This window comes from Merops nubicus, unplaced genomic scaffold, assembly GCF_000691845.1.
Source record: "Merops nubicus isolate BGI_N331 unplaced genomic scaffold, ASM69184v1 scaffold41091, whole genome shotgun sequence".
In the NCBI taxonomy this organism is placed as follows: Eukaryota; Metazoa; Chordata; class Aves; order Coraciiformes; family Meropidae; genus Merops; species Merops nubicus.
In genome coordinates this window covers 28,995-42,912 of record NW_008588448.1, presented here as the reverse complement: position 1 = coordinate 42,912, position 13,918 = coordinate 28,995, and the positions used below count along the sequence as shown (strand labels likewise).

General features: G+C 39.8%; 1 protein-coding gene across 6 annotated transcripts in view; it reads right to left on the bottom strand.

The window, feature by feature from the left end:
• The window catches only part of ELAVL4 (ELAV like neuron-specific RNA binding protein 4), a 41,155-nt gene that overhangs the window by 15,709 nt on the left and 11,528 nt on the right, over nt 1–13,918 (bottom strand). For all 6 annotated transcript variants that reach the window (XM_008949260.1, XM_008949262.1, XM_008949263.1 and 3 more), the window contains one exon: nt 2,802–2,905. In XM_008949260.1, the coding sequence (XP_008947508.1) occupies nt 2,802–2,905 (104 nt within the window). The remainder of the gene's footprint in view (nt 1–2,801; nt 2,906–13,918) is intronic.

Below are 13,918 nucleotides of genomic sequence, written 5' to 3'. Positions count from 1 at the left end.
GCACAGCTGAAACTCCCTTACCTACCCATCAACAGGACATTACAGCTTCATTCTGGGGCATAAAAACCAACCACGTTCATGAAGAAAACAGAATAAAGTAATGCTCAGTACTCTTCCAGCTCAGTGCTATTCTAATATTTAATTAAATAGTTTTTAGCTTTACAAAACTAAATGCCACCCAATCTCTTTCTATATGTTCTTTTGAGATAGGCTTTTTTATGCACCAAATAACTGTAGAGGGCATCTAGCTAAAGTAATCTGCTCTGATAATTAAATATAGTAATTCCATGAATTAGAATACTTAAAACTTGATAATTAATCAGAATGAGATGCTGGAAAGGGGCGTGGGGGACGACAGGCAAGCTAGGAGATTTCGGTGGCACCGAGTACAATTTCTCATCGCTTTGCAACCCTCTGGAAACCAGGGACATCTCTGGCAGCAAGGGCACTGCCGGGAGCAGTGAAAACACATGACTCACCGCTCAGCCCCAACACTGAGAAACCTCCATCCCCATCACACAGTACCAGGGAAGCAGATCTCATTTATTAAGATTTCTAAGAGCAAACCGTAATTAAAAATAAAAAAAAAATTTAAAAAAAAAAATCAAGGGGGAAGAGGTAATCCCATGTGGTTCTGCGGTTAAAAACTGGGTTGGAAACTGCCGATGAGATGTCCCTGTGTCCAAAGCTCGGCTATTTGAGTAGAAGGCTCCCCTGGGTTGGTTTCAGGCAACTTCATAAACACTTGAAAAGAATTTTATTCAGAAAAAGCCTACACATCATCTGAATCACTGAAGAAATTATGCAGCTCCTGTGCATGTAGGTTAGGTCAATCTCTCTGATTATTATTCAATTTTAACAGCTTTCAAGAACCCAACAAAATGTCGCATATTCTATAGAAGTCTACTAGCTATTAATAAGTATGAAAACTCCAAACCTAATAAACCATTTGTATCAAAGCTTATACTAAATTGAAAAAATAAAGAAAACATTCTGCAAAGATGCTTTAGCATGGGAAGATCCTGGGTAACAAAACTCTTATAATAAAAAAAAAGCAGAATGGTTAAATTTTGCATGTGAGAAAATTGAGGTGGGTTGGAGTTTCTGGAGGGTGTTTTGTAGCTTGTGTTTCTTTTAACGTCAGAACGCTATGAATGCAATAGCCTTGCTCTGGCTCACAAAATCAAAGATACAAAGACAAAACAACATAGGTACTTCCGACAAGAAATGTGGCACCTTTGCTAATGCTGAATAATGTTCAAAATACACAAGTGCTGCATTAAAAACTGATGTAGATTTTTCAAGTTCTACTGAGTTTTTAAGCAAGTATTTAGAAAACAGCTTAGTACTTTCAAAATATTGTATTTTTCCTGATAAAGTGCCTTTAAAAGCAATTTGGAGAGCAACTTACTGCTCAACTTTTTACTGTTAAGTGGAAACTGCTGAGTCCAAGCGTGTACTTCCACCTGCAGCAGTAGATAAGACAGCAGATTTTGCTGCTTTGCCTTACATATTCCTCTAAGTTTTTCTATTTAACTCAACAAAATCATGCTGTGAGCATTTTGATATATGGTCCACATAAATATCTATGTGATGGAACCTGGTTGGTCTAAGGGAAGTTTAGAAGTAGCCTTCTATATGTAATCCATGCAGCTGCTCCACGGCTTTCATAACCTTCAGCTTAGGACTTCTGCTCTTCACTAATCAAACAGACCATGGAAAAAACCTGCTTCAAACAATCCTTAGAAATGCACAGTAATCCAGCAAATATTTTTGCTTTATGGAATACCACTTTGTCCAAATCAAGGTCTTTAGTGAGAAAGGGTAAGTACAACTACAGCACTGACCATACAGTACTTTTTTTTTTTTTTGCAAGATACAAAGTCACTGACACTTCTTGTGCCAATAGTTTCAAAAATAAAAATTCCATTTTTGTATTCTTTAACATTTTTGGCTTTGAAATACAAATTGAGTACAGAAGAAAAATTAAGAAAATGGTACAAATCAAAAGGCTGCGTTCAAATGTGATGAACGCAGTTTCAGGTAATTTGAATCAAATCTGCTGTTTCTTCCCCTTCAGTTTTTTGATTCACGTTCCTAAAGTTGTGTTAATTGTCAGAATTCAGGATGTGGAAATCATCCGTAAGATGTTTCAGAAAAGCTTTATCAGTCATGCAGCAAAAAATGTGACAATGTAGAAACTTGCTTTTCTTGTGAGACCACTAAAGAAGGTCGTTGAATAACTAATGGTCTATTACAACAGTGAAATAAGAGACTTCAGTGGGATCTCTAATCCCTCCAGCTTTTAAAAGAATAAATCAAACAACTAAGGATGTGGAAAATGAGAAAAAGTTGTGTTTTTTTTTTTTTTTTTTAACCATATTCTAACTTGAGAGAAACAGATCTTCAACACTTGATAATGACATGAGTGTCACTAAAAGAGATCCACGTCAAGGTGTTTCCCATTAAAATACAAGAAAATATGGATCTTAAGAACACGCTATCACATTCTTCACCTCTGTTTTTGGATAACTGTATCACTATGGCTGTTTCATTCTACATGTAAGACTCACTGCAATGCTTTAAGCAGCTTCCTGTTACTTTCTCCCCTATAACAACAGCAGCAATTTCAGAACAAGACATTTCACCTTCTGTGCATCCTCCCATTGTTCCAAAGAGAAGCTCATTAGCCCAGCGCCCCTTAAAAATGGAGATTAAGATAGTGATCAAATTGCCCAAAACCATTTCAAGTACTTTCTCCACTTCCCAAATTGAGCAAAAGGCGTTTTGTATTGTCTTACCTTTATGGTTTTGGTCTGGAGTCTGAGTCCATTTAAAGTGTTAATGGCTTTCTCTGCATCCTTTGGATCAATATAGTTAACGAATCCATACCCTAAACTCTGCCCTGTTGAAACACAAGAAAGAGAAAAAAAGGACTCAGTATTTTTTTTTAACCACCGAAACAATTTCCAAGAGTGGGAACTATTTTCTTACACTGTTCATTTCATCCCTGCTGTCCCCCATGGTCTCTGTGCCGTTCTTCACCATTTCATTATCTCCTTAATACAGTGGAAGCCAACATAAAAATTTTAAATTGCTGCTCTGAAGACCCTACTTTAAAAATAAAAAGCAGCAACCCCTCACCCTGCCTTCCCTGGGAGTTTATGGAAAAGCATGTATGAGGCTTGACAGCAGCAAAACTGTGTAATAATTTTGTGCTGAGTTCCTAATAAATGTAACTGGCTGACCTGCCACAGCAGTAATGAGGCCACCTTTTAAAAAAAAAAAAAAAAAAATTGGTAAAACCCCCACACATGTAATTTTCCTACCGTTTGTAAACAAGTGTTTAAAATGCAAAAATTAGGAAACAGTGTTTTAACACTAACCTTGAAGCAGCTGACTGAGAAACGGGCAACCAACTTTGCATCTCGTTTTATTGCTCAGTGAGCAGCCAGTAAGTAGCAAGAGAAAGGACAGATCAAATTGCAGCAGGGTAAGAGACCTTATTAAAGAGCACATTAAAGCTCTTCTCTTTGTATGAGGGATGACAGCAAACCCAAACCAGGACAACTGCTGCTGCACATGGGATGGCAGGAGCCCACTTTAGCAGCCAAAATAATTTCAACAGCTTCTGTTCTACTAAATCTGTGTTTACGTTTGCAGCAGGAAAGAGGAGACCTGGTTAATAACTGAGACAAGTAAGACGGAGCTGGAGAGGCTGTGGCATTAGCACTACAGATATTCATACACGTGGCACGGGGACAAAGCCGTGGGTCTGTGATAGGCCATGAGAACTTGTACCAGAGAGGTTCCTTTTCCAAGTTCCCAAGCAGTGGCTTGGCAGCATCAATTCTATTAATGCAACATGACAGACAGCAACTTCCAGATCCCTTCCTTTGAGCCTCCTACCGAAGCTATTTTGCACATTTGGAAATCACAGCAATTCTTATGTTTTAAGGCACATGGATAACAAAATTTCAAGAATAAGCGAGCCCAAGCGAGCAGGCAAGCTATCCAGTCTTTCAATCATGCTCCTCCTCATACACCCTTCAAGTATATCTAGAGAACAGCAAGCCAAAAGACAATCTGCCTCTGGGAACTGATGTGCAGGGGATTTAAGTGCTCCTCACAAGCAGCAAGAAAGGAAACCTGTGAAAATCCCTCCCACGGAGAAGGACAGCACTTGTGGAAGATGATTTCTATCCACAGGAGCAGCAAACAGCGACCCAGCTCCTGCTCACCAGGAGAAAGTGGAGGTTGGGAAAGCAGCTGCACACCAAGTGCCTTGATGTACCCCGGAGGCACGGATCCTGCCTCCCAAGCACAACGCTTTGTTTCTTTGTCTCCTGGACTACAAAAAAGCATCTGTGTGTTTCTCAAAGTCAGAGCCACCAAAAATACAGCGTTTGCTGTAACACAAATACAGGGAGCGCTTCTGTCTTACAAAATCACATCAAAGCACTAAAAGCTGCTAACTATGTGATGGAAGACCTTAAAAATCCATGGAAACACTGCAGTTCATGCCTAAAATGCCCACATGCAGGCGTAAGGATGAAAAATTACTGTTTTAAACTACAATATATCCAGGGAGCAATTCCATCCAATCAATTTAAATTCAGAAATAAGTATAAAACCATACCCAGTCTTTCTGAAGAACTGAATTAATCTCACCAAAAATATTCTTCCCTAAGTTACACAACATTAACCAAGAACGAGCGGAAGTCGGACAGAGCACAAAGCCTGGAGCAGAACTACTGTAGAGATGCTCCGCATGCCATGGCTTCCTCTTCCTGTCTACCTGTTTTATACAGCCCAGATCCCTCTGCCTTTGAACACATCAAATCCTTAATATTTAATCCTGAACAGTTCTAGGCAGAAGGAAGCCATTCTCTAGCAAACAAGCCTCTTTTTAGAGGAAGCTCCTGCTCCCTTCAACCACCTATTGATCTTCAGAGGTGCACTGTAACAGGCATGGCTGAAGCAAGGCCCTGGGATTTATGTCAGTCTGTCTGAACACAGCTTACATATCCAGCCACTGTTAACTCTCGAGGCACATGGACTGACCAACCTCTATCATACATAGAATGATTTTTAATAATCTCTCAAAGGAACAATCCTGTAAACGCTTCTGCAAGGAACAGACCATGGATAACAAACCCACAGACAACACAAACTGAAGGGAAGGGAAATAATGGCAATGCAAGATAAGAATGACATGAAAATTCCGCACAGACCATTCACTCCTTTCCTTGGAGTTCTCCAGTAACGTTATTTGTGTTATGTAAATACTACCATCTCTGATTCTCACTACCAACTGGAATCAAATATTTTCTCCAAGGTGAAGGATAAGTACCACCAACAGGAACAAAGCTGTCTGCGTGCCTGCCTGCAGAACCTGTCTTAAAAAAAAAAAACAGTTATACTGCCATAAAATTTCACTTAGAAAATAGAGACACAGAAACATGATTATTTCTTACTGTATATTCCTGAACATGATGGAATATATAAAACTCGTAATATAATTTAAGGGCTGTTACTCCTAAGCTATTGGTTATAATTTCATATCAATTACATTAATTGCTATATTTCTTATATTATATTATCACAAGAAAGGTAGGTCTACTCAGCATTCTGAACACTGTATTTCTGTTAATTCAAGAAAAAAATCCCTTTTATTTAAAAAAAAACCCCTCAAACCCCACACCCTTTGCAGACCACCAATCTTGGCAGAATTGTCTCAAACACCTGGTATTTGTGAAGCCGAAATGAGAAAATCTTTCGGTTAGGAGCTTGCCACTTCAGAGCTATATTTAGTTTGGTTTCTTTTGTATTTTCAATCATCTCCCCTAAACACCCTCATTTTATGAAGACAGACATCCCCCCCCCCAGTATCACTACTGAGAAGAGACTAAACCTAGCAAAAAATAATTTGTGAAAAGCTTTACAACTGCTAGCAGACGTCATAAAGTTTTAGTGTGCTAAACGCAACTAAGAAACCAAAAAAATTCTATATCTAGCTAAAGATATTTTCAAATGACTCTCAAGGGCAATACACCTTATGCCAGACAAAACACAGACTCTAGATGTGAAAGCAGGAAGAATTGTTACTGGTAGAGAAAGAAGAGGAGGATTTGTTCCAGAACACAGTGAAGCAGTATGAACTTTTTTTCATCATGTGCTCTTACTGCATGTACTGAAAAAGGGTAACATTTCTTTGGACGCAATCTGGCAGCATGAAGCAAGCAGCTGGACCTCTCAGTGGGATCCCACACAGACACTGAAGTTCATTCCCATGCTACACTTCCCAGGAACAGCACTGTAAATAGTAAATATTTTCTGTCATTTGGAATCCAATAGCTCATCCCATGCTGCGATTCAGTAGGACAGGCAAGAGATATTTCTAGATAATCTTAAAACAACACCTTGTTGTATCACTATTACTACTTTTTTTATAAATGTTTTATCTAGCTTGAAAAAAAAAAATGCAAAGTGGACCTCCTATTATCTGGTAAAGAATAGGTCTAAAAGTGAACAATAACAGGGTTAAAAATTAAGTAATTGAGAGTCTCAGAAAAAAGCCCAACACATGCAAAGCCAAGCTCAAGCTGTACCTATTTCATATTTTAGAAGGTTCCATTTCAGAGCTGAATTAAAGATTAAAGGAAACCACAAGAAAGAAAATTAAAAAGTCAATATATCCGGTTTATATTTATCCATACACCCAAACGCCTTCAACTATGAAAAAAAGTGGGGACAGTTACAGACCTGTACCTGCCTTTACCTCCCTTGTAAGCCACTCTGCTTACCCAATCCATATTTACACTAAGAGATAAAGAGAAAATGCATAGAAACCCAAATAATTTAGAACAGAAAAATCACAGGAAACAAACATAAACCCAGAAGAAAAAAAAATCTCTGGCTAGTAAAGGTCAGAATAACAAATTTTTTTTTTTTTCAGATTACAGAAAAAAAGATGCCTTAACACGCATGCTGACTCACCAGCACATAGTAACAGTACAGAGAAGATAGATATGTTATATGCACCTGAAGAAGCCGTATGAACTACTAAGCAGCAACCCATGTGGGTGCTAAACAGGAGTTCCTAAAATTATACATTTTTAAATGAGAAGATCTGGATTACTTGCACAGAATAGCCTCCAAAAAAAGTACAAATGGTTCTCTTGTGATTTTCAGTAATTCTTACAGCACTGAACAAATTCCAGGAGCCTTGAGGAAAGAATTTTGCACTGAAATTCAAAGAGGGAGGACTGGATGACCCAAGTAATTACAGGTCCATCAGTCTAATGCTAAGCGAGGCAAAATTACAGAATATTCGATACTGGATTCCAATAATAAAGAATTAGAGAGGGGTAATAAAATCAATGTCAATCAAATTACATCTATGGAAAATAGATTCTGTCAAACTGAACTGACATCCCTCTTGATGAGATTACAAGTTCGACTTACAAATTTTAAGAATGTCGATTTCATAGCATTGATATACTTGGTCTTCTATAAAGCACTTCATTTGGTACTGCTTATTAATTGACTAAAACAAAATTAACATGGCACATATTAAATGGATTTAAAAAAAAATAATCAGCCAACAGATCTTTAACTGGGAATTGTGACTAGGAAATTAACAGAAAGATGTTTTCCCACAGGTCTCTCTCAGGAAACGGATCTTGGCCATAAACCATTTATTTCCATCAAGACTGGAAAAAACCAAAGTCCTTGCTGCCGAAGAGCGACTGCAGAAATACAGGAGGAGAGAATAAGGACAAAGAGGACGGAGCGAGGACGCAAAGCAATTTAAGCTCATCAGTGAACTACAAATACATAAAGTTAGCTCAAACCCAAGATAACATCCTAACAAACCAAGTTAACAGAGCTTAACTTCCATATGGGAAGTGAAGGACTTGGGTCCAGCGTGATGGAGAATCAACCACACCTCAAGACTCCAGTGCTGCCAGAACACTTAAAATGATTTTTTCTTGGAATAAAAGCTACACACTTGAAAAGGGAAAGACAAGTGACTGCTTCTGATCTGGCTGGCTACTTTGCTGCCAAAGCGCCGTGCCCAGTCCTGGTGTACATGCTTCAAGAACAACACCGTGGCACTGAAAATTGTTTCAATTAAAAGATGGTGGATAATCTGTCTACCTGATCAAAAAAGGTGACAAGGTGAAGCTTAACAGCACTATATTAGTGCTCATCTGCAATACAGATTGATTTATTTTTTCTTAATAATGTCTGTCCAGCAGATAAAAACATGGAGTTACTTCTCCCACGTCCCGTGGCAGTTGAAACAAGAGAAACCATGCTAGAAACAAGTCAAATGCTGTTTTGTTGGGGAAGTTATTTGTTCTGGTTGTGACACTGAAGGTAACAGATTATTTTAACTACCTACCAACCATTTTGTCAGCTCTGCTACCACTGTAAATTCTGAAAGTTCTGATTTTTTTTTTTTCTAAAAGCTAAACTCTAGCTCAAGCAGGAGTTAATCCAGGAAGGTTTTGGCAAGACATGTTAAAAGCTCAATAATCTCTTCTACTCAAGCTCTACAAATACACTGTTCCTGCTGGTTTTCTCCATACAGCTCCTACTGCAATCATTCCCACAAGGAAAATAGAAGTAAACTACTTTCTCAGACAAGTTTCAAGCCTTCCTATTGATGAAAACTACCATTCTAAAAGCAACTTACAGATGAGTACAACTTTGAATTGCTCACCTGTGACCAGAGAAGTTAAATCAAGTTTTTAAAGTATCCTTTTTTGAAAACAAGCTACTCTGGAATGCAAAGTCACATTAGAGGACTACGGTCTCCACTATCAACAGTCACTCACGAAAAGAACAGAATGGGGCAGCAACAACGCAGATTGCCTTAAACTGTGGTTTTGTTGTCCCTTGCCCAGATGTAAAACCTCATTAAAACTGCCCGCCTGACAGCCATAACATGAACGCCAGCAAGCGCTGATGCTTTTCTCTGACACAATCCCTCCCTTCAGAAGTAGGCCACGTCTGACAGCTCATCTCATATTAGCCAGGCAGAAGCCGTCAGATGGTAACAGCCTTCAGTCGCTCTGGGTTTGGGACCAAAAGATAAAGTCATGCTTGCCATGAATTCTCTGAGCCTCCTGGCCCCAATTTTTGCCTGTTCCAACATCAGCAACCATTTAGAGAAGAAACTGGTGCCAGGGTGAGCTTCTCTCTATCACAGCCGCTGAGCTGAACTCACTGGCCACCCTGTGACTCTTCCGAGCAGACCTGCACATGCCCTTCAACCTTTCCTAACAATTGTCATAAAAAAATTGGAGATGTTCCTAATAAATACCACCTACAGATGGCTGGCAAGGAAAGCAGTAAGCAAGAGAAAGAATCATCACGCTTCTAAATAACAGTAACAGAAGAGACTTCTGACTTTCAAAGTAAGCCCTGCTCCAGCTGGTAGTCCCATTTCAGAGCAAAGCCCTTTGTAGCCTCCAAACCATTTCAGAAGCATTTTAAATACACTTCTGGAAGGACAAATAATGACTGCAACTCATGAAAAGCTGTGTGAAGTAGGGGCTTTCGGAAAAGGTTACACAAATACCCTTGAGCAGCTACATTCAAATTGTACAAAAAGGGTCAAGTGAATCGCCTGCTTCATTTTTTTTTTGTTTCAATGACAGTTACCAACAATAGAGCTGTTTACCTAAAAAAAGGAAGCTATGGAGAAAAGATTCAGATCAAGGGAAAATGAGATCTGGTCATGAGACCAGTTCAAACCCTGCTCCTTGTATGATCCTTTTGCATGCCAGTAACACCAGTCTCAGTCATCCTCCAGCCCTTCACTAAGGAGAAGCACCTGCTGTCACCCCAGAGATGCACACTGCAGTCACAGGAGAGGCAAACCAGAGGAAAGCAGCTTCTAGGACCAAACGGGCAAGCTAAGGCTGTCGCTGTCACTGTAACCCAACTATAACAGTACCTTGTTCTGTGCTCAGCCCTGCTCTTTATCACTCTTTAGTCTATAGCTTACTCAGAATACAGACTCCTGACATTCATACAGACTAGGATTTAATAACATGTTGTCCATGAATAACAAGAAAGTATCATCCTCCTATTACAATACAACTATCACTCACAAGAATTTAGGGAAAAACATATAGTCCTCCTCAAAGCAAAAACAAGAGAAGGATGAGGAGCCTGGGTTTTGCCTTTGTGGGAGAGTGAACGGGTACAAAATTTGCTTGTGAATCTTCCATTAAATTGCTGTATTTTGGGTGCTCATGCTAGTCCATTTGAGAAGATCCCACTTCTACATTAGAAAAAGTCAGTTGTATTTAAATGCAATGCAGTTTAGAGCCCCAAATATGTTTTGATGCAACAGTCCACCTACAACTAAGTAGCACGATTATCCTTGGTTAAAAACAGACATTAGTTTATCAAAATTTTGAGGATTAGTGGACTCCTACTGAAGAGGAAAACCAGGTTCCAGATTCACACTGGGATATACTCATAACAGATTCCCTCCTAAAAAACTTGTTTGTAGTTTCATAATGAATAATTAATTAAATCTAAACCCAAACCTCAGGGAAAAGCCCTCTATGTTGCACAAGCTGAAGCCTAGCTCTAGCTAGAGCACGTGTAAAGGCATACATGCTGACACAAACCTGCTCAAATGGGACAAGATTCCTGAAGTAAACTCTTCTCCGAACAGCAAAGGCTTGGTCCTCCCCACAGGAATTCTCCAGGGAGAAAATTCCTATCACTGCCTTATGCCTGGCAACGCCAGAGAGACTCAGATAAAAGCTCATCTGTGGAGGAGACAAGGCCTTTTTGGGGGGCTCAGGGGGAGTCACAAGTTGCACAATGAGCTCCCATGGGGGCTCAACACATGTAGGATTTAATAAACTCCAATCCAAGTATAAGGGTCTTCCTTCCACCAGGCCTGCTCCAACAGAGATACTGCTGCGTGATTAAAAAAATCCCCCAAAGGAAGCCCTTGCAAGCAGTGTGCTACATCCCACGTAAAACCCTCCCTTGGGGAGAGGGTAAGAGACGGAAAATGAACCAGACATACAGACACCACTCAATTTTAATATCTGAATGGGAAGTGCTGGCAGATACCATGACAACAAGCCTAGCGAAGTAAGAGGGAATAAAAACCCAGTGTCGCCCAAAATGTTGAAGGAATCCTATAAACATTGCTAAAGCAATCAAGCAATTAGTGCCAGTGAGGTAAATGCAACCCCGTGACCTCTGCATCTGTTTGGAAGAGAATCACCAGGACCTCAAAAAAAAGAGCCCCAAAACCTAACTGCAAGCTCCCCACAACAGAAAGCAACATCATTCAACCAGCACCTTGCCAAGATAGAAAGCTTGGATTCACCAAGCAGTGCCAGAGATTACGTGAATTTTGTGCTCCTCTGTAGTTTTCACAAATCCCTTAATGCAACATGGTTTAATTTAACATCTTGATTTTTAGAAATGCTGAAGCAGTAGAAGTTCTCATGTAAATTAATTACCAACTGACAGTAGCTGCTATTCCTCAGAATTAGACACAGCGGTGATTCTCATTCTAAAATAGCCACATATAGCCACCCAGAAAACAGAACAAGCTGGAGCATGCTCTGACAGAGCCTGCTGCTGCCCAGAACCACCGAATCCTTCCAAAAATCCTACTCCCACAAAAATCTCAAGAGGACTTTCAGAAACATGCAGTTATTCTGTTTTAAACTTGACCATATCAGCAATGTAAAACATGCCTACCCTTGCAAATAGCCGTTCACAGCCTCTTAAAGGCTTCTAGCATTTCAGATGCTCTGTATCTCACCTGAAACAAGACTTTGCTCTTACCTGCATACTATACAGTTTAATAAAGTCAGCTGTGTAATTACTGTACCTGAGGACATGGAATAATCTGCATGTAAAGCTTAAGTGGTAGTTTGAGACAGATGCTGCTGACTTGGCTGGAGTCTTCTGCGGCTCCCATTACCATAGCATGGAAGCATTTTATCTCTGTAATGCACCTTTCCTCACAGACACCACTGAGGAAAGCACTTTTCTTTCTATTTTGGAAAATAGAAACTAAAAGGTATTGAGATTTCCAGGGTGAACTTGGACAGAGTAACACAATCACCAGAACACACATCTAAAACTGCTCATCCTTCACCCAAAGACAGTAACCTTGTTATTGGACCATGGTAACTTGTGCTGGGCTGAAGATGCCTTGTAAACTACATGTACATTTCATGCTGAAGATTATCCTCCTCCTTTGTTTTCCTGCTTTTATCAAGTTTAAGTGTAAAACTGGATTTTAAGCATGGCACATTCATACTACTGCAAGCAACTGATGAGGTAAATCTCCAGAAGCTACTTCTCCTAAAATACAGAAGACAACACAGCTCCATTTCTAAACAAATATTTGGATTTCCTTCACTCCCTAGCTGACATCTCTTGCTTCCCTTCTTTTCATCTTCTCCTCCCCCTTCCTTCAAGGAGCACACAGCCTCTGAATTAGCAGCTGTTCTGAGAAGAGCAAGGCCACACTCCTCCCTGCTTTGTCCCAGAACAGAACAGGGACTGTACTATAAAAATCCAGTGTTCTGGGGACAGGCATGAATGGACAAGAAACAGCCATGACTTGTCTATCCCGAACAGAAAATTCCATGCTGAAGAAGAGACAATTTAAACACAAGAATGCAGACATTAGAAACAAACAGGCTAAGTTAAAACAATATTCAGTAAGAAAAAGTGAAAACAAATAGACCCAGGGAAGAAAAAAACTACAGAGACAATATCAGTATATAAAAAATGGTTAAGCAGCAGCGTGGAAAGTAATCTGCAACAGAAATTAAAAAAGTCACTGTGTTACATAAAGCAGGCAATATGGGGTAGGAAGCTGCTCACGTCCCCACCAGGCGATGTCGCATCGTGGAGAAGGGACAGAGCATTCTCTGGACTAGTGGTACATAAAGAACAGTAAAGGCTTCACTGAATTACAGCAAGAAATGCAAGTCGTGGAGGTAAGGAAAGCAACAAACTGAAGGCAAATCTCAGCAACCAGCAGGTTATTTTATCAAGAATGACTTAAGGCTTGAGTGTGACTTGAGATGCAAGATTAGATGTGTCCATATTAAAAAATTAAAATATGCTACCCTTCGGTTAAGTTGTGACTAAGAGGAGATGCACAAGCCTACAGGTATTTCAAATGTGTAAAGAGTGGAGATGAAATATTAAAAATGTGCTTCTTAGCACTGTTACTTGTAAGAGAAGGTGGAATTAAGAGGGTAAAAAAATGACATGGTCTGAAACCAAAGAGAAAAGACACTCCAGTGTGAACCAGTAGGTCACAGAGGAGGTAAATGCTTCATTACAGAAGGCTCATCTTCCCTTTCTGCAACCCATCCCAAACACTCGTGTTCTCTAAAATTTAGATGAAAGTGGAAGGCAACTGAAAAAAATAATACTGAACAATAGAGAAGCTGAGAGCAAACCAAAGAAATGCAGTGATTTTTTTCACCAGTCAGACTTCAACCACAGCCAGATCACAGTAATCCCATACTGCACCATGTGCACAATTTTGCTGCAAATATACCAAACTTCTGCACAAAATGGATGCAAGCACCCAGAGGCAAAGCTTATGAGAAAGCCCACTATTCTAGAAGACTATGGGGAGTGGTAGAGCAACAGGGAGAAAAAGGCAGGACAGACCCAGGACAGAGCCTGTGCACCAACCAAGGTTCCCACTTTTGTGATGGGTCAGAGAATGGCACCAGCAGAGTGAAAATTCAGTCCTGGCTCAAAGTAACATGCAACTGGTTTATAGCATTTATAAGATGCTCTCCTCCTGATAAGACCTATGCCAGACAGAGGAATCGAGACAGAATAAGATGAGATATGAAGATCCAGTGCAACCTCAAACCTGGAAACA